The sequence below is a fragment of the Hemitrygon akajei genome, chromosome 6 (assembly GCF_048418815.1).
Source record: "Hemitrygon akajei chromosome 6, sHemAka1.3, whole genome shotgun sequence".
NCBI lineage: Eukaryota > Metazoa > Chordata > Chondrichthyes > Myliobatiformes > Dasyatidae > Hemitrygon > Hemitrygon akajei.
In genome coordinates this window covers 29,016,349-29,044,257 of record NC_133129.1, presented here as the reverse complement: position 1 = coordinate 29,044,257, position 27,909 = coordinate 29,016,349, and the positions used below count along the sequence as shown (strand labels likewise).

Below are 27,909 nucleotides of genomic sequence, written 5' to 3'. Positions count from 1 at the left end.
CATGAGATTAAACAGTGCAAGGGAACGAACGAATGAATAGACACACACATACAAACTTGCAGTCTTCAGGTGACTCGTCAGGTTGAGGTTGCACTGCCATGCCGAACATTTAGCCAAGCATGTGGTTCTGTACAGATGTGGCTTCTACATTATAAATTCAAGGATGAGTGATCGGTAGAATGAGCAATGTGAGAGGCAGTAAAAAAGGTTAACTGTAAACCAATGGACAATGGACAAACCTCATGGACAAAAAAAAAATCAAAACCTTTTATTCAAACACAAGCTTTTTTTTTTGTAAAGCACTGCCTTTTTAAAAAATCTTTCAGATTTCTGGGTTTCCAACCTCAATTCCCTCCCACACACAGTGTTTTGCCAACCATTAAAATATACCACGAAAAGGATTTAATATATTCTGTTCCACAGAATATGTACATTGTTGTATTTTTTGTTGCAATTCACAGTAATTATACAGTATAAAAGCTGATGTGCTGCAAGATACAAGCAATGCTTGGACTCTGGCAGTGAACATCCCCAGAATAACTGGTATATATACTCATGCTTCAATTTACTTTGTGTGTGTTTTAGGTACAGCAAAGAGAAATATGAAGAGTCCTAAGATGAAGCAAACCTGTTTTCATTTGAGGAATGGGATTCATTTTTTGTGCACAGAAAATAAAATCCTCACCGTAGCAAGTAAACAAGTTGCAATGAGCATAACAAATGTCATGATTAAGGCTTTAGAAGTTGGAGGGGAGATTATTACATAGCATAATTAATAAGGAGGCTATCATTTCCTTCAAGGATACAAATTGAGTCCAATGAACTTTTGTTTAGGGTTAGGGAGGCAGAAAAAGAAAGCAGTGACTTAGCTTTGCCTTCCAGAGAACACCTAAACTGCAAAGGCTGGCTATGTAACCCCTTCTCTTTCATGTTTAAATCAAGAGAACTTTTATCCTTTTTCTATCTACACAATGAATGGATTGAGCAACTGCTGAATTTAATCCCCTTCACCTCCTTTTGCTATTCCCCATCATTATCCTTTACTCATTGGATCCAAAAATAGGAAGAGTCAATTTAATGGGACAGGCCTAAAATCAACTATCTTTGTTGGGTGTAGCAAGTCTTGGAAACTGGAGAATTAAGGGCAATATGTAGGGCCTCTCAGGTCAACATAACTGTGCCGTGGATGGTCCCAAGTCCAGCTGTGAAAGGAGGAGGGTTGGGCATCGTGCTAACAACCCCATCCCATAAAAACCTAGAGCTATAGAAATGCCAACAGAAGCTCTAAAGACCTGGGAGAGGAAGGATCTTTGCTGACACCAAGAAGATGGCTACACCTGTGGATAACTTGGAAGATTGGCTCAGGAGAAAGTACTCTGGTGAGTTGCTGTTGGTGGCCTACTTTTCAGTAGGGGTGATGGGCTTAAGTAAGTCTGGTCACCATGCTGCCAAATCCTGACCTGGACGAAGTCTCTGTGAAATTGGATTATGGCCACTGCAGGTTACCATATTAACATATCTCAGTCCCAAGCTGACATTCCATAGAGTCAGAGCACCAAAGTACAGAAACGGATTCTTTGGCCCATCAATTCCGTGCCTTCTTCAATTAACCCAGGTGATGACAAGTCAGTGCTATGGTGTAACAAGCACGGATTTGGTGCAAAGGTGAACAATTTAACATGCTACACAACTTGTATTAATACAAGAGTAAATACATTTAAAAATACCAAATAGATGGAAGTTGTGGTGTAAACAGCAACCTACCTATGTATTGTGTATGATGAGATGACTCTTAATAGAGAAAATGAACCACACTTTTAAGGGGTAAGAGGGGTAGATTTCCTAGGAATTAGGTATCATACTCATGATCAGCCATGTGTTTATTTCTGTTTCACGTGAAGTGTGCAGACATAGGCCTTTCTCGACACATCCCAATCCAACACATGTCATTGAATGGGATCAAACCTGAACCAAAAAAAAAAATTACAATGCGAAATTTTTGCGCCCATTACAAAAAAATACAAAACAGTCACCCATTTTTATTTTCATTTGCGGGGAGTTTTCAGATTTTTTTCACCCCAGCCTCGCAGACATGATATTTGGATATAAAAATACGTTCTGAGTTATGAGCTTCAAATTACAACAATAAAAGGTACTATAACAAAGAAAAGAGTCAAAAGTTCAATAGCTTTTTGTCATCTCATACGAGTCTGGAAATGCAACGGAGTAGTGCCCTGAACCCACTATAAGAGGCAGGATCCCAGCATTTGGGACCACATTCCAGGACAGAGTCAATGTGATGTTTTCATTACCCCTGTCAAGAAAAAAAACACCAAAATGTGTGAGTTTTATTACAAACGCAATTTTATGTTTAAACATGTCCTATGACAGAAGCTCTAGCATTTAACAAGTCTTGTTCACTTTAAGCTCCTTTGCTTTACCAGACTACAAGATCAAAAGACATAAGAGCAGAATTAGGCCATTTGGCCCATTGAGTCGACTCTACCATTCCATCATGTCTGATTTATTATCCTCCTTAACACCATTCTCTCCTGCCTTCTCCCCATAACCTTTGACGCCCTGATTAATTAAGAACCTTATCAAGCTTGGTTTTAAATAGACTCAATGACTTGGTTTCCATGGCTTCCCTGGGAATAAATTCCACAGATTCACCAACCTCTGGCTAAAGAATTCCCTCCTCTTCTTAATTCTATTTGGATGGCTCTATATTCTAAGACTGTGCCCTCTGGTTCTAGATTCCCCCACAATAGGAAATGAAGTCAACACATAACGCAAGAATAGTAAATACAAAGTCACTGATTTGGGACCCAAATGCCTTCATAATCTTAATCTACCTTCCTCCGCTGTACAGAGGTTTACACCCCACAAACTGGCTTCACGTACTTTCCAGATTTACGCCACTACAACGACAGACAAAAACCTGCTCCTTAGTGCTGACATTTTGTCTTTAACCTCTCTTCACCTTCGGTAAGGCCTCAACTTAAAATCAAACTTTGATTACCTGTCCCCAAAAAAGACAAGTGGCTCAAAGTCAAATTTTAGTTAGAGTTATGTTATCAAAAGCCTAATGTTTTACTATGTAGTTATTGCCACAAATTTTAAAAATTCTCAAGCTTTCCAAAGTGGCCAACAGGAATGACTATGCAATTAGAAAGACATATTGAAGACAGGAAATTACTATTAGTTTCTCAGGGAGGTTTATTGATTAAAAGTCCCTCTGAACACACAAGTTGCAACACAGATCAGATTATTTGCAAACATATCAGGGTGGAATATGCAACACTCTCAATGGCCAGCATTTTGTACATGTTGCTTGGATTCCTGCATCTGCAGATTTTCTCGTTTGTGATTGGACTCTCAATTCCCACGGTTTACAGGAATCATAGTAAGAATTGTATGGACTACCATGGTTTAACACACAGTACAGGCACATATGGAACATGCATTCCAGCGTGTTGAAAGTTAGCTGAAAGAAAAGTAAGTGGGATCAAGAGTGTAACTGCTTAAAAAAATTGCTAACTAATTGGTGGGGCAGTTCAGGGTGGCTTCCATAAGCTGAACATTGACACCTGGAGGCTCTTGATGGTACTGCAAGTATAATTTTATTTTACCCAGGTTCTCTATCAACTTTCTTCCAGCAAAGGAACCAATATCCACATATAGAAGCCCTACTTCTCACAGCATTATGCCCTTACTTGCCAATTGGTTAGTTAACAGAGTGAAAAATTAAGTAACAGAGAACAAGCTTGATATAAGACTTCCCTCGATATCAAGAGCATTGGAAATCCTGCCTGTATTTCCTGCTCAGATCTTTGGCCCATTCGTAGACCAGGGAGCAGAGTCAAACTGCAACATTCAGTACCTCAGCCCTGGCTAGAAATAACCCGCTCAAAGGCCAATGAACACACACTGGGAATCACATGGTGCACACGTTCCTGAATATTTCACCAGTGTCACATACATCAATCTGATTCAGATTTGCATCAATCTGAATTTATTTATTTTTTAATATTTTATTTTTAATTTATATACTGCACAGTAACAAGCTAATGATTCCATGCTGCTTAATTACATCCATGTGACCAATTAATTTACTAGTGTTACGCCTGTGCCCCAACTCTGAGGGGCCAAAGGGTATAAAGTAGCCACCTCCTTTTTGAGAATCGCAAGATCGCTATTAATTCAGGTCAGGAGACCCAGGAAACGAGAGAGAGACGCAGAATCCACAGGGGGTTTGGAATGTCCTGTCCCCTCAACGATACAAAGCTACGGGAAACAGCCATTGTCTCTTGGAGACGGAATTGTGTATTGAGCACTGCGCTATTCATCGACATCCTCAAGAAATGAGCAACGTGGGCTGGTTGGGGGGATGGCATCCTCCCAACCTGATTGATATCTGAGACCCCATGAGTAAGGATAAAACAGGGTCTGGGGAACAACCCCTTTCAGACGGACTTTGTGATATGGTGCAACTCAAACTACCTGCGTCTCAATATCACCAAGACCAAGGAGATGGTGGTGGACTTTAGGAGATCTAGGCCTCATATGGAGCCAGTGATCATTAATGGAGAATGTGTGGAGCAGGTTAAGACCTACAAGTATCTAGGAGTACAGTTAGACGAGAAGCTAGACTGGACTGCCAACACAGATGCCTTGTGCAGGAAGGCACAGAGTCGACTGTACTTCCTTAGAAGGTTGGCGTCATTCAATGTCTGTAGTGAGATGCTGAAGATGTTCTATAGGTCAGTTGTGGAGAGCGCCCTCTTCTTTGTGGTGGCGTGTTGGGGAGGAAGCATTAAGAAGAGGGACGCCTCACGTCTTAATAAGCTGGTAAGGAAGGCGGGCTCTGTCGTGGGCAAAGTACTGGAGAGTTTAACATCGGTAGCTGAGCGAAGGGCGCTGAGTAGGCTACGGTCAATTATGGAAAACTCTGAACATCCTCTACATAGCACCATCCAGAGACAGAGAAGCAGTTTCAACGACAGGTTACTATCGATGCAATGCTCCTCAGACAGGATGAAGAGGTCAATACTCCCCAATGCCATTAGGCTTTACAATTCAACCGCCAGGACTTAAGAACTTTTTTAAAAGCTATTATTAATGCTTTTTGAGATAGTGATTTAGATGCATATCATATTTTTTACTGAGTTAAGTATTGTATGTAATTAGTTTTGCTACAACAAGTGTATGGGACATTGGAAAAAAAAGTTGAATTTCCCCATGGGGATGAATAAAGTATCTATCTATCTATCCCGTGACAGCGTAATAGCGACAGCCGGTGGAAAGCCCACATGCGTCCTTTTCCATTTGCCTGGGAATTGGTGGGACTGACCACGGAAGACGGCTTAGCTAAAAGGAAAAGGACACCGACGACATTTCGAAGGATCGACATCATAAAAAGGAAAACGGGCAAGTTCTAAAAAAAACCCGTCTCTCTCTCCAACCAAAAGCTGCAGCCTGAATGAACTTGAGTGACTTTTATATTACCATCGGACAATACATTATCCCCTAGACAACGATAGAGCTATTTCTTATTGATTATTATTATACCCGCACTTTTAGATTTAGTATTGACGACGTATATTATCTGTTTTGCATTGATATTATTTTTGTGTATTTTTATCAATAAATACTGTTAAAAATAGTACCATCAGACTTCAACGGACCTCTCTATCTTTGCTGGTAAGTGACCCAGTTACGGGGTACGTAACACTAGCCTGAACATCTTCAGAATGTGGGAGGAAACTAACATGGTCATGGAGAGAATGTATAAATTCCTTACAAGCAGCAGCAAGAATTGAACTTGGGTCACTGGTGCTGTAGTAGCATTATGCTAACGGCTTTGCTACCTTGCCATCCCATTTCCTGTAGCTTCTAAAGGTACAGGAGGAAGCCATTCATGTCTATGATGGCTTTCAAAGCATTTTCATCATCCCATTATTTCCCTGTAAGCTATCTTCTACCTATTAACACATCCTGGTACTCCTACCCATACTAGAGACATCTGTGATGGCCAATTGCAGATCTGAGCAACGCCACTCTAACTATGCCACCGAAAAATCCTGTTTCTCTTTCTAATCACAAAACAATTACATCAATTTCCTGTTTTGAGCATGTCTATCTGATTGCACAGTCATTCTTGTTGGCTGCTTTGGAAAACTCCCTTTTATTTATTGCAATAACTACATAGTAAAGTATTTGACCTCACATGAAAGATGGAAGTGAAACACTCTACAAAAGCCAAATATATTAATTTTAAAGTTACTGTTAAAGCAAAAGTGCAGGAATTAAGCGCTGAAATTGAAAACCCTTGAAAGTGTAAAACACTAATTTTACAACATCTAAAATCTTCTATGCTCTTCTTTGAATAATTTATTCAAATTTTAACCAGTGCACATTATATTTTTTTCCAAATTTATTAACCATTTCTTTAGGTTTTTCCTAATATGGACCAAAAGGTTCATTTTCCAGGATTTAATTTTTACCACCTGGATGCAATGAGAGGTCCCAACTACTTTACTGCACACTTTCTCAACTTACAACCCAGTTAGAGTCTTGAACACATCATATTAATCATTTGCTAGAGGTTGGTAATTCCAGTGACTATTATAGTATTTCACAGCAACTATTTAGGTTTCACAACTTATTCTTTGTGCAAATTAAAGACAATGAACAAATAAATCTCATAATTAAATAGCGAAGTAACAGGGCTATTGTTGTTTCCTTGTTTTCATTAAAAATTCACACCTTTGGCAGAAGGGAAAAAATAAACAAATTTAAATATCAAATAATGTAGGTTTAATATTGCTCAGAAGCACCTTCAGAGACAAAAAATTGTGGGTTCAAGTCCTCAAAAACTGAAGCACAAAATTCAATGATCATTAAAAGGAAGTGCTGTATACAGATGCCAGTATGAGTGGTGAATCACAGAGAGACCAACTAGACTACTAGCATAATGCATTTTTAATTCAATGTTTTTAATTTCACTTCTACCTGCTTCAGTTGCAAATTATTTATTTCATTGCACACGGTTACTCACACAATAGACACCATTCAATCACTTAGAATAATTTAACTTGCAAAATTAACGAGAAGCTGCTTCATTAAGTGAAATATTTAGTGTATAAAGTTGAATAAATTGCTTACTTCAGACCATTTCCATCATCAAAGAAGAAATATTTTGACTTCATATCTTTCAGATCCAACTTTGTTTGGTCTCCACGAAGTACAATCTTGTCCCAGAGAACAACCTGATTCAATGCCTACACACATAATAAGAACTAAAGTAACTTAAATGCAGAAAACTATTAACAGCAGTACACACAAAATGATAAGAAAGACCTTCAACTGCTGTGAATCTGGAAAGAAAAATGCTATAAATGTATCATCAGTCTATATCTCCACAGACAATAGTTTGAACAAAGAGTTAATATCTGAAGTGGCTCATCTTAGTGCTTCCCTACAGAGGGGAGTGACCTCCAGGTGCTTCTGTCTTGTGGAGAGTTTAACCAGGACTTGGTCCCAATTATCTGCAAGTGGATGAGATGTGTGCTGTTCATTTGTACCATGTATTCTGTGCTGCACATTTATTATGGCAACTAGTCACATCAGTGGGGGCATGGCAACAGCAAAGTTACGTATTCTTATTTCATTGCAGTTTGTGGCTTGGGATTGATTGTCAGAGGTCATATCTTTGCTGATCACTTAATATCGCTTCAAGATTACATGTTTGCTAATTGCTAATAAAAGATTTGACCCTTTGGACAACCATTTCATTGGAGCTAAGGGTGTATCTTGCAAGTATAACAACCCTGTGGCAGCCTCAGGCTAGCAACAGTTGTTTTGTTTTGATTTTGAATTAGTTTTTCCACTATATATATACCTCTTTAAGATTAAATACAAATGGTGACTGAACTGTGAAATTATTCATCGGGTTGATCAATCATTTTGTAGTAAATACTGGAAAGTGAAAATAATGCTGCTGCATTTTTGTTAACAATATAACTCGCTTTTTCAGGATTAAATGTTAGTCAACTTAAGCATCCCTGAATCTATAACACTTGCACAGAATTAAGTAACACTGCCATCCTCTGAACACTCTTTCTAAATGGATTGCTACGAACAAGCTGATAGGAGTGATTCATGAAAGGATTCTTCAACACTTCAGAAGGCTAAACCATTTTGTTCAGTCACGTTCCCTTTCTTAGCACAAATCAATTTATCTTCATGCCAAATGTCTGAAAATTACCATGGAAACTGTACTCCATCTTGGTGTAGTTTGATGAAGTTGGGTTGCAGATCACAAATCCATGGCATCTCTAGGTTTGGCAATTTTTACTTCAGAACACTGACAACTAAAACCTTAACTCAACTCTGTCAGTGAAACCCTTCATTTGTGCCTGTCGTGTATAGATCATTCCAATACAATCTGGTCAGCATTCCTCATCTCCATAAAATACTCATTAAGAACGTTGATGCCCACCTCAGAACTTCATTCACCTATTAGTCCTACTTAATAAAGTATATTGATCTCTGGTTAAGTGAAGACACAGTGTTTTCATTCCACCCACACAGCTCTTTTGGTGACAATTTCTACATTTCTCTGACTTGGGCCTCTTGCTCTTACCTACATTTAAATTGTTCAGTAGGCAGACATGTTCTTGGACTGTTGGAGAAAACCGGAACTTTCAGAGGAAACCTATGCAGTAACAGGAAGAACACACAAACGCCTTACAGACTGCAGTGGGAATTATTGCTGGGTCTATGGTCAGTTTCTCTTCCCTTTTAACAATGACCATTGTTGAGCCAATATGTGAAGAGGTTCAAGGCGAATCTGAAAAGTAAATCAAGGCAGGCGGATGGTAGAGTCACAGGCCTCTGTTTAGAGAGGTTTCAAAATGTTCAATTTAAAACCTGGAAGGAACCTTATCAGATAATGAGATTAACACACATATCCCAGTTTTTGGTCACTGATAGCCTTGTATTTCTTACTGAACAGTACATTGAAACCTCTGCTCCCCCCCCACTCACTTTTGGCTGCATATTTCCTTATGTCATACTCTGTCCCCCTACATGGCATTTCCCAAACCTCGAGGCCATTTATGTCATTCCCAAAATCATTTACGTTCCTGACTATACTAACGAGTGAGTGGCACCAAGCATCTAATATTTATTTTAAACAATAAACATATTACACATGGAAAATGCACTTACATTATTTTTTGTTTTGTACTCTGCTGATAAATAAAGAAACAGTTGCTTGACATTCCAGTCAAAGATCGGCTTCAAATGTAAAAGGAAGTTAAAGAAACCATGAAATAAAAGTTATAAAACTTCAGCAAATCGCAATTTAGTTTGCAGTTCTCGCTGCATAAACCAGCTCAGACATAAGGTTGTTCAATTTCCCTCATGCATTGTTCCAATTATCAGATCCAAAATAGATCGACTAAATCAGAAACATTCTTCTGAACCTGTTTTAACTCCCAGAAAATCCCTGGTGAAGTTGCACTCATGATAGTTTGTCTCTTCGTAACAGTTGTAAATATTTACCCAGATATTAGGATAACCGGCAATACCATAGAACTAGAAATCCAATGATTGTAGGCACAGGAATCCTAAATGTAACAGAGCAAGCTCTAACCATGTTTCCTTTTCCCATCTTAATATTTTCAGGTGAGTACGAAATGTGCATGTGCCAGGATGCAAAGGCAACTGAAGAGCGGAGAGCTCAGTCTTGACCAGCCTTGACTTGGTTGAAACTGGCCACCTCAAGCAGTATAAATTACCTTATTTTAAAATGTTGAGCCAGCTTGCATAAGTAAGTACTGAATAAGGCAGAAATAGATACACACTCAGTGGCCACTTTATTAAGAACACCTAGTGGTGATGCAAATAACTAATCAGCAACTCAACGCATAAAAGAATGCAGACGTGGTCAAGAGCTTCAGTTGTTATTCAGTCCAAGCATAAGATCATACTGGATTCCACTCCTATACCTAATAAAGTGGCCACTATCTGGATATATAATAGATAGATATAAAAATCCCTGAGAGTTTGAGAAGAGCCACACAGCTAATTATTTACAAGTGCCTTAAATTCTTGCTGTATTAATTAAATCTTTTGAGATATTGGAATTATTTGGGCACTAATCTATTATAATCAAATTGCCTTATGTCTAACACTTGTTTCAAACTTACGTGAATTGTATTTCATTAATGTTAAATAAAAGTATTCAAAGGATATCTGCAGACAGGTCAAATGTGATCAGTCCCAAATCACTTCTTTCTCTGGGTCCTGTGAAGTCTTCTACATTTTTCCTGCAATAAAAATGTTTGAGTTATTCCTTAAATCATATTAAAGATACATTAAAATTATTAATTGGTTAGAAAAATGTTGGAGAAATAAATAGGGCTGGATATATCTCTAAGGACCTGATGAAGTACATCGCAAGGGTCATTGTAATTGTGAGATTATGCCATTGTAAAAGTCCACAACCTATAGATTCACTTTAAACAACTTTACAACTCATGTTCTCAATGTTATTTATTTATTATCAATTTTTTATTATATTTGCACAGTTTGTCTTATTTTGCACATTGGTTGGTTGTCCGTCATTTGAGGTTTTTCATTGCGTTTCTTTGTATCAACTGTGAATACCTGCAGGAAAAGGATATATATGTAAATTGGTAATAAATCTACTTTGAACTTTGTATGCTTCTGAAAGATGCAGTGAAATCATTGGTTGGCACACTGCAAAATTCATATCCCAAACAGACAGGAAATTTAACCTTCACAATCCAAAAGGAAAAGAGTGAAAGTGGGTAACAACAAACCAGCTAGTTTGAAATCTATTGTAAGGATAATGTAAATTCTATTAAGGAAGTAGTTACAGATCACTCGGAATTAATAACACAATTGGCCGATATCAACTTGGATTCACAAAATGAAAACAACGTTTATCAAATCAGTTAAGGATCTTTTTTGATATAGAGACCAGTAATAATTCAATAGATGTGGTGTATTTGGATTATCAAAATGCATTAAATAAAGTGTTACTTCAGAAGTTACTGACAAAAAAAAACAATGGACTGAAATCGGTATGAATTGAGGACTGATTATTGGACCACTTGACTAATGAGTGTTAAATTGGTAAATTAGTTTATATTGTCACATGTACCAAGGAAAATCTTGTTTTGCAACAGCCCCTACATATCAATTCATTACACAATGTACTGAGGTCGTTCAACGTAAAAGAATAAAATGTTACAGTACACAGAAAATGCAATGTAAGTAGACAATAAGGTGCAAGGTTACACAGAGAGATTGAGAGGTCAAGAGTCCATCTTATTGTACTAGGGAACCATTCAGTAGTAGGAAAGAAGCTGTCAGCTGTCCTTGAGCCTGGTGGTAGTGCTTTCAAGCTTTTGGATCTTCTGCCTGATTAGAAGGAAGAGAAGACAGAATATCTGGAGTGGGCAGGGTCTTTGATTATGCTTTACCGAAGCAGCAAGAAGTATAGATGCGGTCCTTAAAGGGGAAACTGATTTTGTGATGTGCAGAGTTGTGTTCATAATCTCTGCAGTTTCTTGCAGTCATGGGCAGACGTACCAAGCCACGATGCATCCAGATAAGACGCTTTCTATGATGCATTGATAAAAAAATTACTGAGCGTCAAAGAGGACATGAAAAATTTCTTTAGTCTAACTAGAGGCACTGGTGAGTTTTCTTGATTATGGCATCAATATAGTTAAACTCAACCAAGCTATTGGTGACACTCTGTCCTTTCAGCCCCCTCGAGCTCAGCACCGTTGACGTAGACAGGAGTCAATGACCATCCCTTTTGTTTAGTTGACATTAAGAAAGCTTGATGTCATAATATGTCATTAGGCTCTACTCTCTCCATACAAGGGGTTTCCAACCCTATTTATGCCATGGCTCCCTGCCACTAACCACTGCTCTATGCTAATAACTGGGTGGCTAGGCAAAGCTCAAACACCATCCATACATTTGCCAGTGACACCACTGTCTTTGGCAGAATCTCAGATGGTGCTAAAGAGGTGTACAGATCAGCTGGTTGAGTGGCATCACAATAACAACCTTGTTCTCAACATCTAGAGATTGTGGACTTCAGGAAGGGGGATCAGGAATCATACAGGAAAGATATACGAAGGGTGATTGATAAGCTCATGGCCTAAGGTAGGAGTCAATTTTAGAAAACCTAGCACATTTATTTTTCAACATAGTCCCCTCCTACATTTACACACTTAGTCCAGCGGTCGTGGAGCATACAGATCTTGGACCTCCAGAAAGTGTCCACAGAAGAGTGATTGATAAGTTTGTGGCCTAAGGTAGGAGTCAATTTTAGAAAACCTAGCACATTTATTTTTCAACATAGTCCCCTCCTACATTTACACACTTAGTCCAGCGGTCGTGGAGCATACAGATCTTGGACCTCCAGAAAGTGTCCACAGAAGAGTGATTGATAAGTTTGTGGCCTAAGGTAGAAGGAGATGAGTTATTAACTTCGAACTTTCTGCATAATCACTCAAAGAGTTGAACTGCATGCATATGTAACGAGAACTTTTAACTCACCTCCTTCTACCTTAGGCCACAAAACTTATCAATCACCCCTGCCGTGGGCACTTTCTGGAGGTCCAAGATCCGTATGCTCCACGACCGCTGGATTAAATGTGTAAATGTAGGAGGGGACTATGTTGAAAAATAAATGCACTAGGTTTTCTAAAATTGACTCCTACTTTAAGCCACGAACCTATCAATCACCCCTCGTACTTAGAAGACTGTGCAATGAAGATATTTTACGTTGACATTATAAGAATAGATAACCAAAGGAGCATCTGTATGTTGCAGTATAGAAGAAAACATGGCAATCTTATTGAAACTTAAAATATTCTGCGATTGTTTGACAGGGTGAATGTTTCCTCTAGTGGGATTATGTTAAATTAGCAGTTGTAACAAATTTCAGAAATTCTGTACCCAGGGAGTTATGGAGGCAAGTCATTGAAGTTGGTATATTGTAGTTGTTCTTCTCAGTGTCCTGTGGCGCATCGGGTGGTAAGTGCCATTTCTCTAACATTTGTCTGTTTTTTATGAGGCAGAGCTGCTATCTCAATGCTTAACCCAGCATGGATGGAAATCATGCAAGGAGCTGGCTGGATTAAACCTGTGACCACACACCTCCAAGTCCGGTGAGGCTGCCACTACAACACCGGCTAGCTAAATTAGGTATATAAATGGTCTTCACTGTCATGACACCATAGCTAGAATATCATGCCTAGTCTCACTATAAAAGGATACATTTGCCTGAAATTTAATATTAAACATCGCCTGATTGATTCCTAGAATTGGGTGGCGATAGAGAGAAACCATCCTATTGGCAAGATCAAGTAGAGTGCAGTCTGATAAAGTGTCTCAGACCAGAAATATTAAATATAAATACAAAAGATTCTGCAGATGCTGGAAATCCAAAGTAACACACACAAAATACTGCAGAAACTCTGCAGGACAGGGAGCATCTATGGAAATGAACCAACAGTTGATGTTTCGGGCCAAGACGCTTTTCAGACACTGCTTGCTTGACCCGCAGATGAATCCAGCACTTTTATAAAGAGATTTCAGTCCAGTATTGGTTAGCAGACCAGGTTTCTTCTCCTAGCGGGCTAAGTAGGGAATTAAATGGAATTATTACAATGTACAATATCATTTCTAACCATGCCAAATCAAATAGGTTTTCTTTTGCAAATAGACACACAAGACAATATACAAGTATAGAACAGCAATCCCTGAGGCTGCACAATTTCCAATAATTGTTATGATCACTGTAGGTGTCCACTTAACAGATGAATTCACATTAAAACTGATTTTCTAGTAATTGCTATACACCAAAAATGTTACTATTAATACAGCAACAATTCCACAGCAAGGCAAGAATGCTCACATTCGACATAAAGGCAACATATGATCAAGTAATAGCTCTATCACTTCTCAAATTTAAAAAATTCATATCTGCTCCCCTACTAATAATTAATAAAATCTGCCATTTAGTAGAAAACTTTTCACCATAAAAACTATAGAAAGGTTTGTCAGCTTTAAAACAAAACATTTCATAAAATAGAGCTAATAACTGAGCCTTCAAAATTGGAAGGTTGCATAGAGACCAACAAACAAAAGCCTCGCTATGGATCTAGAATTCCCTTGTCTCTTTGCCTAGGTTGGTTAATTTAAGTCACCTATGAGTGCTGAAGTCAGGTCTTTTCCATGCACTCCACTGAGCTGTCACTGTACACTCCCAAATTTCAGGAAACAAACTGGGTATTGCTGTGACATCAACATTATTTTCCTGAAACGTTGATTTTTTTTCCCCTCTCCATGGACAATTCTTGATCCTGTATATTTTTGTTTTAAACTTTATTACGCAACTGACCAGGCATTTAAGCATGCTCACAGTGTACAAGTACTTCAACATGACAATTAACTTGAAAATAGCACGTTACCAGGAAATGTCTGTTGCTTGATGACTACAAGCAGCAACTTAGTTCCCTGAAATTGCAATAATCAGTTCAATATGAGAGATGGATCACATTATGGAAGGAAGTGACTATTGATAGATCTGAGACTGACAACAGTAATCAGGAAATAATTCCACTACATCCAGAAAAAAAGTGTAGATGATAAGACTTGCTGTCATTACTGAATATTTGATAATTTCTTTGCATTACCACTTAGCAGATTTTGTAATAATGGAATATTCATTGAGTTACAGAATAGGGGAGGCTTTTTTTTTTGCGGGGAGCCCTGATTGTTTCAATAACAGGAATACAGAGCGTTAAATTGAGACCACATTGTTACACTTAACACAGATAGGCACATTGGTCAGAGTAAAGGAAATCGGAGTCAAAAAATAGTCTGGTTTATTCCTGTCCTCATATGATACCAAAAAAATTGTTAAAGGTTTACTGCCCATTTTAAATTTTAAGTGAAGATTGGTATTTAATGTCAGTTAATTCATATTATTTACCAGTTTCACCAGATATTATTTGTGTAGCCATCAATTAGTAAATTATTATAATCATCACAATCTGTATCCTGTAAAGTGCTACATTCTCCCACACAGTAAAAATGGCATAGTACTGCTACTATATGGCATTTGTGGTGAATTTTCTCTACTTCATAGTCAATGTGCACAACCATTTCACCCACACTGAAGTACAGCTATTATCACTAACTGTCCAGAATTTGCTCAGGGCTGCATTTTGCTTTAAGCTGCTGGTGTGATGGAACAGCTGGGTTACACAAATAGTACCTTGTATCTTGGGCAATGCTACCTCCCCTCACAGCTCTGCCCTGTGAGTTTTCCAAAATATACTCTCATATCTTTCCACTAGCTCAAAAGACTTTGAACCATTCAGGGTTGGAATTAAAACAATATGAGCAAACAGCTGCAGCCTTTAAATAAAAGTCAAGCAGCGTACTCCCTGTGGCAAACCTGTCCGGTATTTTCAAATGACCTAGAGAACAGGCTGTACAAAATAGGAAACTTGTATACCAAGGCACCTTCCATTTCAGGAATAAGGCTAGTGTGCAAGAGAGTTGAAGAAGGTGGACCACCAATGACTTGGTACCCTGAGGAGAACAGGTCAGTCATTCTACACTTCACTGGGTGAGGCAGTAGTGCAACAAAGAAAGTCAATGAGGACAGTGCAATATAACCTACATGATTACATTCATAACCATGCACCCCTCATACAATCTCTTCTCCCTCCTGCCGTCTGGGAAAAGGCTCCGAAGCATTCGGGCTCTTACGACCAGACTATATAAGTTTCTTCCCCCAAGCTATCAGACTCCTCAATACCCGAGGCCTGGACTGACACCTTGCCCTACTGTTCTGTTTATTATTTATTGTAATGCCTGTACTGTTTTTGTGCACTTTATGCAGTCCAGTGTAGATCTGTAGTCTAGTGTAGCTTTCTCTGTTTTTTTTTATTACGTAGTTCAGTCTAGTTTTTTGTACTGTGTCATGTAAACCATGGTCCTGAAAAACGTTCTCATTTTTACTATGCACTGTACCAGCAGTTACGGTCGAAATGACAATAAAAGTTGACGACGATTCTGAGTGAGGCTTTTAACACTCTCACTTCCCTGTTGCAGTGATGAAACTTCAACCCAGAGCACTAACTCGGTTTCTTTTTCCACAGCTGTTTGATTTCCAGCATTACTATTATTGTGTTTCTAGTATTTTTAACTTTTACTTAGGACAAGTCAAAAAGGTGGGTTATGATAAAATGTAAGGAGCAGGCCATTCAATCAGATCACAGCAGATCTTTAACTTCAGCACTGCCTTCCTACAGCATGTCATACTTGGTTATGAAATCTTCTAATACCAGAGGTCATGGATTTAAGGACAGAGGGGTTAAGTTCAAAGGAAATGTGAAGGGCAATTTTTTTTTAACAACACAGAGTGGTGGGTTACCTGGAATGCACAACCTGAGGGTGGTGGTAGAGGCAAGTACATTAGGGGCTTTTAAGAGATGATTGAGTAGGCACAGAATACGAGAGAAATTGAAAGATATGGACATTGCGTAAGCAGAAGGGACTGGTTCAAATTTAACTGGCTTGGCACAACACTGGGCTGAAGAGCCTGTTCCTGTGCTGTACTGTTCAATGTTTTATAGCAGGGGTTCCAAACCATTTTTATGTCATAGAATCCTAGTATTAACAGAGGGGTCCATTGACCCCGGGTTGGAAACCCCCGTAAAGAATAGGAGGCCATTTGGCCCATTGAGAATCCTATTGTGCCGTGCAACTCCATATCCCTCCAATCTATCAATCTCTATTTGGGCCACATGTTAGCATAGTAATTAACACAATGCTTTACAGTGCCCGATGTACAATCGGGGTTCAATTCACGCCACTGCCTGAAAGGAGTTTGTACGTTTGTATGACCGCATGGATTTTCTCCTGGTACTCCAGTTTCCTCTCAAATTCCAAAGATGTACAGGTAGGGTTAGTGAGTTGTAAGCATGGAATGTTGCCACTGGAGGCATGGCAACACTTGCAGGCTGCACACGACAATCCTCACTGATTTGATTTGGTGCAAACAGCACATTTCACTGTATGTTTCAATGTACATGTGACCAATAAATATAATTTTAATATCCTTAATCCTAAATATACTGAATGAGTTTGTTGTTACAGCCTTCTTGTAAATAGTTCTGAAGATTCGCCAACCAGTCAGTGAAGAAATTTCTCATCTAACTTAATGGCCAATCCTCTATTTTGAGACTGCGAGTCTTAGTTATCCTTTTCAGAAGAAGCAAACTCTTCATCTATCTTATAAGGCCTATTGAGAATTTTGCAATTTCAGTCCAGTAATATTTAGGCCACAAATCAAAAACTGCACAAGAGAATGTGCAGAAGAACTTTTCAAGGATACTATCAGAACCAGCAAAATGCAAAAAATGTAGCTGTAAAGAAATGAAAAGAAATAAAAATAATAAAGGATTATCCTTTCTGAAACAGATAGTTAATGGGGGGCAACTGTGTTGTAAAAAATCCTGAAGGGCCTAGATATAGTAAATAAGACCTGATGTCACTTAAAGAGCTACCAAAACCTGGCAAAACAGATTTAAACTAGAATGGATCACCGAGAGAATAGTAAGGGTTTGGAATTCACTACATGAAACCTTCATCACATTTGAACAGAGCAACAATTTTCCAGTGGAACTCAGCCAGTGAAGGTATACAGGTGGGATAAAGTGCAGGTGACAATTCCACCCTCTAATGGTGCTCAACCTGTTGGGTTTCTCCAAACAATGTTTTTTTTGCTCCAAATTCCAGCATTTGCAGTCCCATATCTAACATTTAAACAGTACTTGCTGCACAGGACAATGCTCGCTGATTTGATCTGATGCAAACGCCACATTTCACTATATGTATGATGAATAAAGTAACATTTTAATCTTTAATCCTGAATATACTGATTCTGCAGATGCTGAAAATCTTGAGCAACACACACAAAATTCTGGAGGAACTCAGCAAGTCAGGCAGCATCTATGGAGGGGAGTAAATAAGCTACCTTTTGGGTTGACACCCTTCATCAGGACTGCAAAGGAAGAGAAGCTGGAATAGGAAGATGGCAGGAGGAAGGAGTACCAGCTGAGGGGGAGAAGGATGCTGAAGAAGTTGAGAGGCGATAGATGGAAGAGGTAAAGGGCTGAAGAAGGAGGGATTTGATAGGAGAGGAAAGTGGACCATGGAAGGAAGGGAAAGAGGAGGGACACTAGAGGGAGGCAATAAACAGGTGAGGACAAGGTGTGAGAGGGGCAAGCATAACACTGGAAAGCAGGATTAGACTAGGTAGCTCCTTCCGGACTTGAAGATTGGGCAACCCAAATGATCTCCTGTGTGGTAAAAATTTCTATCTCAACATTAGTGTGCCAGTTCCATTTCCCAAATTACCTATTCCCCTGGCAGCTGAGCAAGCTTCATTTAGTCCTAAATTAAGTGCTTTTTTGTTCCTTTTGCTTGCTGGAACAGTGCCAAGACCATTTAAATTCATTATGCAGTAGCATTTATAGGCAGGAGACAGACAAGAAATGTCCTTTCATTATCAAGAGCCTGTATGAAACTAAGTGCTGGAAATAAAGGAAGTTTTTAGGCCTCTGTATTGTAACAAGGATAGGTCATTTGAGTCAGAGCTGCCTGCATTTGATTAGATATGGACTGATTTGTCCATATCCCTATCTTTACCGAATATCACAAAACCCCGACAAAAACCTATATGCAAGTCTTGAAAGTTACAACTAAACCACATCTACATCCTTGTAGAGCACTTCTCACTGATTCTTAGTGTTTTACTTTCATTTTTTACATTATCAAGAATATAAAGATTAGCTTGTCACATGTACATCAAAATATAGTGAAATGCATTTTGTGTCAAGTCAAATTAGCAAGGATTGTGTTGCGCAGCCCACAAGTGTTGCCACACTATGCCCCAACACAGCATGCCCACAACTTACTACCCCAACCGTATATCTTTTGAATGTGGGAGGAAATCCACGGGGTCAAGGTGAGAACGTAGACACTGGTGGGAATCAAATCCTGATCTTACAGGTAGCAGTGTTACAATGTTATGCTGATTGCTAAGTCATATTAATTTATCAAGGAGCAAGTCATTTTAAAGATCCTGGTACTTGAACAATCAAGTGGTTTCTCCACATCTACCTGTAACATTTTAAATAACTTGATCGGGTCATCCCCAATCTTCTAAACTGAAGGAATATAAAATCAAAGTCATACACAGTTACAGAGAACAGAGATGAGCTCCATGCCCGCTATGGTCATGTTAACCAGAGTATCTACACATCCATATTAATCCCATTTTTCACCACGTGGACTGCAACCTTCTGTGCCATGGCCATCTAAGTGCTCATTTAGACACTTCTTCAATGATGCAAGAGTCTCTGCTTCCACCACTCTCCAGCCCAAGAAGTGTGCTTCAGAAGACAGCAACACTGTGTACAGGCACTGTAGCATTGCGGTTAGTGTAATGCTTTTACAGCGCCAGTGACCTGGGTTCAATTCCTGCCGCTGTTTGTACGTTTCCCCTGTTACAGCGTGTTTCCTCCAGGTGCTGTGGTTTCCACCCACATTCCAAAGAGGTATGGGTTAGTTGGCCAATTGATCACGTGGGAGTAATTGGACAACACAAGCTTGTTGCTATGCTATATCTCTAAAATAAAAAAAGCATTTCTTCCTGCAGTTCCCTCTCAGTTTCCTGCCCCTTACCTAAAGCAAAGCCCTCTGGCTTAAGATGCCTCTTGCACTGGGAAAATGTTTCTCACCATCTATCCTCTATACTTCTTATAATTCTGAAGGCCTCAATCAGATCCCTTCCCAGTAAATGGTCCTACGTTTCAATGTGTACATCTTAGGACCAAGAAATACATCACCTCACACCATTTCCATCTTCCATTGCTCTGCCCATCTTACAATTGTTCAATATTATCCCACAACCCAAGACTATTCTCCTCACTGGCAACACCACCACCAAGCTTCATGCATCTAACTTGCATATCGTACCTCTAAAAACTTGTTAATGCAAATAACAGACAGGCCCATTGTACTGATCACTCTGGAGTACTGAATGTTACAGGCTTCCAATCACAGAAGCAATCCACCTCTCATCTCTTGTTATCAAGCCACTTTTGGATCCAATTTCCTAACTTGCCCTAGGCAAGTAAACTTGGGCTTTAATCTTTCAAGCCAGTCTCCTATGTGCCACCTTGTCAAAAGTTTTACAGGAGTTCACAGCAAAAGTCATGCTTTCTCAAAGATGTATTACTTCCTTCAAAAAATTCAGTCAAATTAGTCAGATAGGATCTTCTCTTAACATTAAGCCTAGGGCAAGTTAGAAAATAGGATTCAAAATTGGCTTGATCCTTATTGGCTCCACAGTAGTAAAAGCCACAGGGTCAGCAGAGGTTTGCTAATTCCAAAAGGCAAGTCACCAAGATTCTAAACTATTATGTCCTTAATACCAAACTTACCCTGTTCCTCTTTCAGCTTGTCCCTCCAGACATTGACATACAAGCTATGGCACTAAGACACAAGAGGTGGTTTGTTTTTGTGACTGGAAGCCTGTGACCATTAGTACTCCAGAGAAATCAGTGCTACTATCCTTACTGTTTGTTCAAAGTTCAAAATAAATTTATTACCAAACTAAATATGTCACCATATCCAACCCTGATAATCGTTTTCTTGGGGACATTCTCAGTGAGTACAAATAAACATCATAAAATCAGTGAAAACCGCACATGACAAAGATGGACAAACATCCAATGTGCAAAAGACAAATTACACAAATACAAAAAAGAAAATAAGTAAATAAATAGGTAGATAGATAAATAAGTAAGTAAATAAATAAGCAAGCAAGCAAAAATATTAAGGAGGTGTCAAGTCCTTAAAAGTAAATCCATAGGTTGTGGGGTACTAATTGTTCATGAACCTGGTGGTGCAGGTCCTGAGGCTCCTGTACCTCCTTCCTGTTAGGAGCACCAAGAAGAGAGCACGGCCTGGATGGTGGAGATCCTTGATGATAGATCCTGCTTTCCTGTGACAGCAACCCTTATAAATGTATTCAATAGTGGAGTGGGGTTTTCCTGTGATAGACTGGACTGTATTCACTACTTTTTTTTTTGAGGGTTTTTCCATTCAAGGGCATTGGTGTTCCAATACCAGGCCGTGATGCAACCAGACAGTATAGTCTCCACCGTGCATCTATAAGTTTGTCAAAGTTCTAGATGACATGCCAAAACCGTATGAACTTCAAAGAAAGTAGAGTTTGTTATATACATTATCAAATTGTAGTAGATATGATATGCATTTGAGCTGATGAATGAAAGCTGGTGGCACTGTTGCCACTCAGGAGAGTATCTTTGATTGAGTTTGGAGTTTAGAAATTGGGAAGTTTTGCTGCAATTGTACATTGTGTTGGTGAGACCACACCTCAGCTACTGCATCATTTTGGACCACTACCTGGAAATGTTGTGGCATTGAATGCAATCCAAGAGATTCACCAGGCTCATTCCTGGATGGAAAGGAGCATCTGGCCAAAGGAGGCAAACAGATTGGGATAGTATTCTTTGGAGATTAGAAAAATGAAGGGCATGTTACAACCTTAATGAAACATGCAAGATCTAAAGGGGACACAGCAGTGCAGATGTTGAAATATTTCACTACAGAGAAACGACAGTTCCAAAATAAGAAATCAGTCATTCATAAACCAAGGGAGGGACAAATTTCTTCCTACATGAAATGGTGAATCTCTGGAATTCTCTCTCCCATTTTGAAGGGGAAGTAGATAAATTAGATAGATTGGGGAATTGAGGGCCTGGCACAGAAGAGTTGATGTACCTAAAGTACATCAGCCAGGATATTGAATGCTGGGGCACACTTAGTCCACCACGTAGCCCATTTCTGTTCCTATTTTCTGATATTCTTCAATTGAGCAAATATTTCCCTCAGAAATCTATCCCCAATAATAATAGAACAATTTATTTTTTGTATGTACAATTATTCATCGATTAAGAACCTACATTCTGTTTCATCCAGGACTACTCTGTCCCATTTGCAAGCATCAAGGAAATACTTCAGATTATGCCTGACCAAAACTTTGCACAGTTTTGAGTTAGGACGAGTGGCCTGCTTTCATGCAGAATTGCTTCCTCACTCTGCAACTGAAACAACATCCTTGCTTCTGAATTTAAATCCTGTTTATTAGAATTTGTTTTGGTAATGCCTATCCTTTATATGGAAATAATTTTACTTCCTCTCTCCCAGAATACATCTTTGCACCCACTATCATACACACAGCCTGCATCCACTTTGGTTCTGGTCAACAAAATACCAGAATACAAATAATATAACACAGTACAAGTCAAAATGACACGGGCTTTTCGACTATAGTTCGGATTAAAGAACACTAAGCCCTCGCCACAAGTATTCAAATAGACTGCTGTATGTTAGATGGTATTGAATTTATTGATCAGTAAATCATTCAAATAAACAACATGTTTGATCATTCTATTAACATGACCAATGTGGAGTTTGGAAAGACAAAGAGGCATCAGTAGAGGAGCAACTTATTAAGGAACACCTAGTTTCCATTATGTTACAAGAGCCAGAGTGTTCCTGCAGCTGGACAACTTACAATTCACAAGGAAAACTTCTTCACTCAGAGGGTGGTGAGTGTGTGGACGAGCTGCCAGCACAAGTGGTGGATGCGATTTTGACATCAACATTTAAGAGAAGTTTGCTTAGGTACTTGGATGGGAGAGGTATAGAGGGCTATGGCGTGGACATAGGCTGATGGGACCAGGCAATTTAAATGGTTTGGCACAGACTGGAAGGCCCAATGTTTCTGTGCTATAGTTTCTATGACTTCATTTCAAAAGCAAGCGACTGGATTGCTTTTTAAGTAGGGGTGGAAGGGCAGCCTAGTGGTTAGTGCAATGCTATTACAACACCAGCAATCAGGGTTCAATTCTCACTGCTATCTATAAGGACTTTGTATGTTCTCCCCATAACTACGCGTGTTTCCACCAGGCACCCCGGTTTCCTCCCAGGTTCTAAAAATGTACCCCAAGCTTAGGGTTAGTAAGTTGTGGGCATTGGCAGCATGGCCACACTTGCAGATGGAATCCAGCACATATTCGCACCGTGTTGGTTGATGACGCAAATGATGTATTTCACTATGTGTTTTGGTGCACGTGACAAATAAAGCTTATCTTTTTCTTCAGATGCTAGTGGATGCAATTTCTGCCTGATCTACCACTTTAGAAAGTTGTTGTGCTTGTAGAGTAACTTTGCAAAGGAACACACTCTTCAAGTGACCAGCCACTGGCTGGCCATCAAGCACCTATCTATACTAATCTCATGTCTCAGCACTTGGTCCACGTCTTGGTGATGATCAGGTCCATAATGAATCTACTTCCTTGATGTGAATGTTATGGAGACACAGATGATCCAATAAAACTACTATAAACTTGAAGTGTGCACAATATTAGTTATAATCAGGCAGCAGGGAAAGCAGGCCTCTTGGCATTTGCATTGAACATGAGTTTTATTTGTTACATGTACACAAACATACACTGGCATATGTCATTCACATCAATGACCCACACAGTCTGAGGATGTGCTGGGCAAAGCCTGAAATGTCGCCATGCGTCCAGCACCAATGTAGCATACCTACAACTTACTAACCCATATGTCTTTGGAATGCATGAGGAAACTGGAATGGCTGGAGGAAACCCATATTGTCATGGGGAGATTGTACAAACTCCTTACAGACATCAATGGAAACTGAACCCCTATTCCTGGCGCTGTAATAGTGATACACTAACTGTTACACTACCTTGCCAGTATAAACAATTATGTGGGGCTCAGAAAGGGTGGACGGTTAAAAAAAACTATTACCTTGTGGTGGAAGCATCTAAAAATAAAGGGCATAGGCTTAGGATAAATGTTTTGAGGTGATTTAAAGTGGAAGACAGAAGACTATCTGAGGGAGTGTTGGAGGCACAGATTTTTTTTTTACCATATTTAAGAGCGTGCTGAATAATCAAGATGTAGAAGGCTCCAGACCAATTGCTGGTCAGCAGGACATGATGAGTCGAAGGGAATATTTCTGTACTAAGTGACCCCATGATTCCAACAATATTTTCCTTGTTGCTTTGATTGTCACCTATGCTATATATTAAAAGAGCCCGAAGCTAATTTTTTCTCTGTTTCGTCTTCTAACTAGCTCCATTGTTATGACTGCATATGGTTATTGGTGCAACATTTGTGGTATACATTCTAGGTGCAACAGTACCCACAGCAAAACTGTGTACATTTGCAATGTCTTACATTCCTATAAAGCACAATATACAGGAGAGAGTAGATATAAAGAAAGACTCCAATGAGATCACAGATGAAGTACAAAATACTCTGCAGATGCGTGAAAGCAAGAACATTTAAAATGTGGCGATTTTTGTGCACTTTATGCAGTCTTCTGTAGGTCTGTAGTCTAGTGTATTTTTCTTCTGTGTTGTTTTTTACGTAGTTCAGTCTAGTTTTTGTACTGTGTCATGTAACACCATGGTCCTGAAAAAACATTGTCTCATTTTTACTATGTACTGTACGAGCAGTTATGGTCGAAATGACAATAAAAAGTGACTTGACTTGATCCTGACAATATGGCATAAACAGTGGCTCATAAGAGGCAGAAACCAAGTATATTCTTGGTTAAGAACCTGAGATCTACATTAACAAGACAGTTCTGTGAAAATATTAAAACCACAGGCGCTTCAAAACAACTGGGAAAACAGACAAGTAGATTCTAATCCAAGTTCAGATCTCGCCCGTGATTGAAGTTTAATTCCCGCCAATGCCTGTAAGGAGTTTGTATGTTCTCCCCGTGAATGCATGGGTGTACTTCAGATGCTCCAGTTTCCTTCTACATTCCAAAGATTTGGTAAGTTTGGTAGTAAGGTTAGGGTAGTAAGTTGTAGGCCTGCTATGTTGGCGCTGAAAGTATGGCAGCACTTGTGGGCTGTCTCCTGCACATCCTCGAGCTCTGTTGGTCTTTGATGCAAACACATTTCACTGTGTGTTTTGATGTACATGTCACAAGTAAAGCCAATCTTTAAATTTCTTAAAAATTAATGTTCTGCAAAACAGACCAGCTGGGAAGCGTTGCAGCCTGAGGTGCTAAAAAGGTACATATGCTACAGTCTAACATGGTGACGTTGTTCCTGAAGTCATCAGATTAGGAGGGCCATGCTTATGGAGAATCATCAACCACCATGTCAGTTAAAGAAGTGAAGTTATTCTCAAATAACTTCAAGTGTTGTCTAAACCTTTAAAAGTTTCCTGGGTAACATTTTGCTGTAGCTAGTTTTGGTTACTGGATTAAAAGATAACAATTTTTATGCTGAGATATTTCATTTCCTGTTTTTATTTTAAATGCTCATCTTCCAAAACAGATGTCACTAACCACACACAATAAAAAAAATCATTAGTGAGGTAATGCTGTGCAGCCGTTTCTATTTGCAAATGCGTGCGTCAATGCTAAAGTCAACCGAATTAAAGCAGAATATGAGGTTCAATATATCACTACAGTGCATCTTCATCCAATGCACGTAGTCACCTCCATGAGGGGTCAGGCAGTTAGCTGCAGCGCTGCTGCTAGCTTAGTGCATACGTGGACCACAGTAATTGGCAGGTGCTACCGCAGAAATCTTATCTTTCCAACGAGCACTACCAAACAAAAAAGTGCAAGATGTAATCACCATCACCTTATACAACGGGAGCGTGCTCGAGTTTTCTATGTTAAACGGCCAAGGGTAGCACTCCTGCTAAAAGTCAGCGTTGCCATATGGCACAGAGGGAAGACAAACTTTCAACTTAGTTTATGACATAAACTTGCATAATTTGTGAAACTCCGATCTTCAAATCTATTTTACACATACACTTTTTTTTCCAGGCATATCTAATTCGACATAAATAACGGGTCGGTAGAAAAGTAGGCGTAACCTTCAAGCAAATATGTCGAATAACACCATGTAATCAAATTAATCGAAGCGGTAAAATAGGGCAAATCTTAGACAGACACTATACTACAAAAAGGGTGTTGAAGTGATCTTGTATTTCAAAAGTGAGGCAAGAGGTATATAGTGGGTGCCTAAGGCGCTTGGGAAGAACAGAACGCCAATATTCAGTAGACGTTGTAAACACAAAGAACACGAGAAAGTAGGACTTTAGGAGAACATGAAGCAAGGACACAGAACGAAGAAAAGCATTCAGTAGAAGAGAAGATTTGAAGGTTTCTTCAGGGGAAAGGAGTTGGACAGAGAAGAAATGATTCCAAGGACAAACTAAGTCCATATTTTGACTGGAGCAAACTTTCTCCCGACCCCATCCACGCTCCGGTTACAGAACTCCTACTTCCAATTGGCGAGACCACCACCAGCCACTCCCATTGCCCCTCAATCCCCCGTTCCGACCATGTTACTGATTTCTGCCGACGGGCTTCCCATCTACCTACTTCACCTGGTCCCCCAACTGGAGCCTCTGCACCTTTGTTGGGACCCCCATTGTGCCACGTTTCTTTCCTCACGCCCCACCATGTCCCCACTTTAGTCCCCCTAGAACCCCCCTCCCCGGTTATTACCACTCCCAAAGTCCACACACACAGAGACCTGTTTTCGATGTTCTGTGTCCCTCTTAAGTCCCTTCTCCCGCTCCCATCGCCAAGACCAGGTACCCTTTGTCCCCCACACCCCGATCCTGACCACCCTGTGTTAGCTCTCTGCTCCCACTAATCCCTCGGCTCCCTTAACTCCTCCACCCATCTCAGAAGCTCCCTTCCCCTCTAACCTAATACCCTGCCCCCCGCCCCACCTAAAACAGTCTCTGCCTCTTTCATCCCCACTGTTTCCCACTCTCCATCAGTTACCCTACCTAACCCACCCACTCCCTTGTCCCTCAAACCTGCAGCCCCTATCGTCTCTGCAGTCCAGCCTGCCCCAGTTTCCCCCACCCTACCACACCCCACCGACCCGGCCCACTCACTCACAGTATGACTTTGGAGACCTGGATGTGCACCGGGACGCTGCGCTCCTTGAAGGCGGTGGTGAGGAAACAGCCGAGCGTCAACACGGCCATCACGCTCAGCGAGAAGGCGAAGAGCGAGTTAGCCCGCGACAGCGCTGTGTTCATGGCGGCGAAGCGGGAAGAACAGCCGCGGGCCGCACAGACAGCGGAGAGGGGGAAGAGGCAGTGAGCGGACAAGCAACACGTCAGGCCCCGCCGATTGGCACCTCCCGGAAACTGCAGCCGTGTCCTTCGGTTCCGTGACAAACCTCGTCCGGGCAACACTGACGGCAGGTGGAAGGAGGGAAGTGTGTGTAACTCCAGGTAAATGAATGAAAATCCGGGGCTGGGGCGTGTGCTGTTGCGGGAGAAGGAGGGAAAGTGGGCTGTGTAATTCAGGTTTGTGTAAAATGGGTGATGGAGGAGAAGGAGACGGGCAGAGGGTTGGAATTGAATAGAATGAAAGTAAAAAAATTCGGATAACTAGTGTGGAGGTTAGGAATTGAGGGTAGAGAGGAGCAAGAATTGATGAACGTTGCGAGAGGTAGCATTTGAGGGTGAGGATTGAGGGTAAGGGTAGAGGAAGGTAGCAATTGATGGTGAGGGTGCGGTGGTAATGGGGTTAGATTGTTGCCTACCTCAAATAAGATGTAAAGAGGTGTTAGAGTGTTGCCTAACTCAAATAAGATGGAAAGAGAGGATAACTGGTTTAGGGTTGTCACAAATACCGAGGTGCAG

The 27,909-nt window shown here is 40.0% G+C and overlaps 1 protein-coding gene across 1 annotated transcript; it reads right to left on the bottom strand.

Moving 5' to 3' along the window:
• Nucleotides 1–245: 245 nt before the first annotated feature.
• On the bottom strand, nt 246–27,422 carry spcs3 (signal peptidase complex subunit 3). The gene is made up of 5 exons (XM_073048041.1): nt 27,155–27,422; nt 10,264–10,337; nt 9,235–9,311; nt 7,168–7,283; nt 246–2,314 (listed from the first exon to the last, which is right to left on the bottom strand). Exons 1-5 carry the CDS (start codon nt 27,295–27,297, stop codon nt 2,182–2,184), a joined length of 543 nt encoding a protein of 180 aa, XP_072904142.1. The 5' UTR covers nt 27,298–27,422; the 3' UTR covers nt 246–2,181.
• Between the last annotated feature and the right edge of the window lie 487 nt (nt 27,423–27,909).

Bases quoted from the DNA above. Each gene is read 5' to 3' on its own strand.
- spcs3 (XM_073048041.1), bottom strand. From the start codon at position 27,297: ATGAACACAGCGCTGTCGCGGGCTAACTCGCTCTTCGCCTTCTCGCTG. The intron at 9,312-10,263 runs ATATCCTTTGAA...ACTTCCTTTTAC, and splicing joins CACATTTGACCTGTCTGCAG to ATTTGAAGCCGATCTTTGAC. The intron at 2,315-7,167 runs GTAAGCAATTTA...TTTTCTTGACAG, and splicing joins GATGATGGAAATGGTCTGAA to GGGTAATGAAAACATCACAT.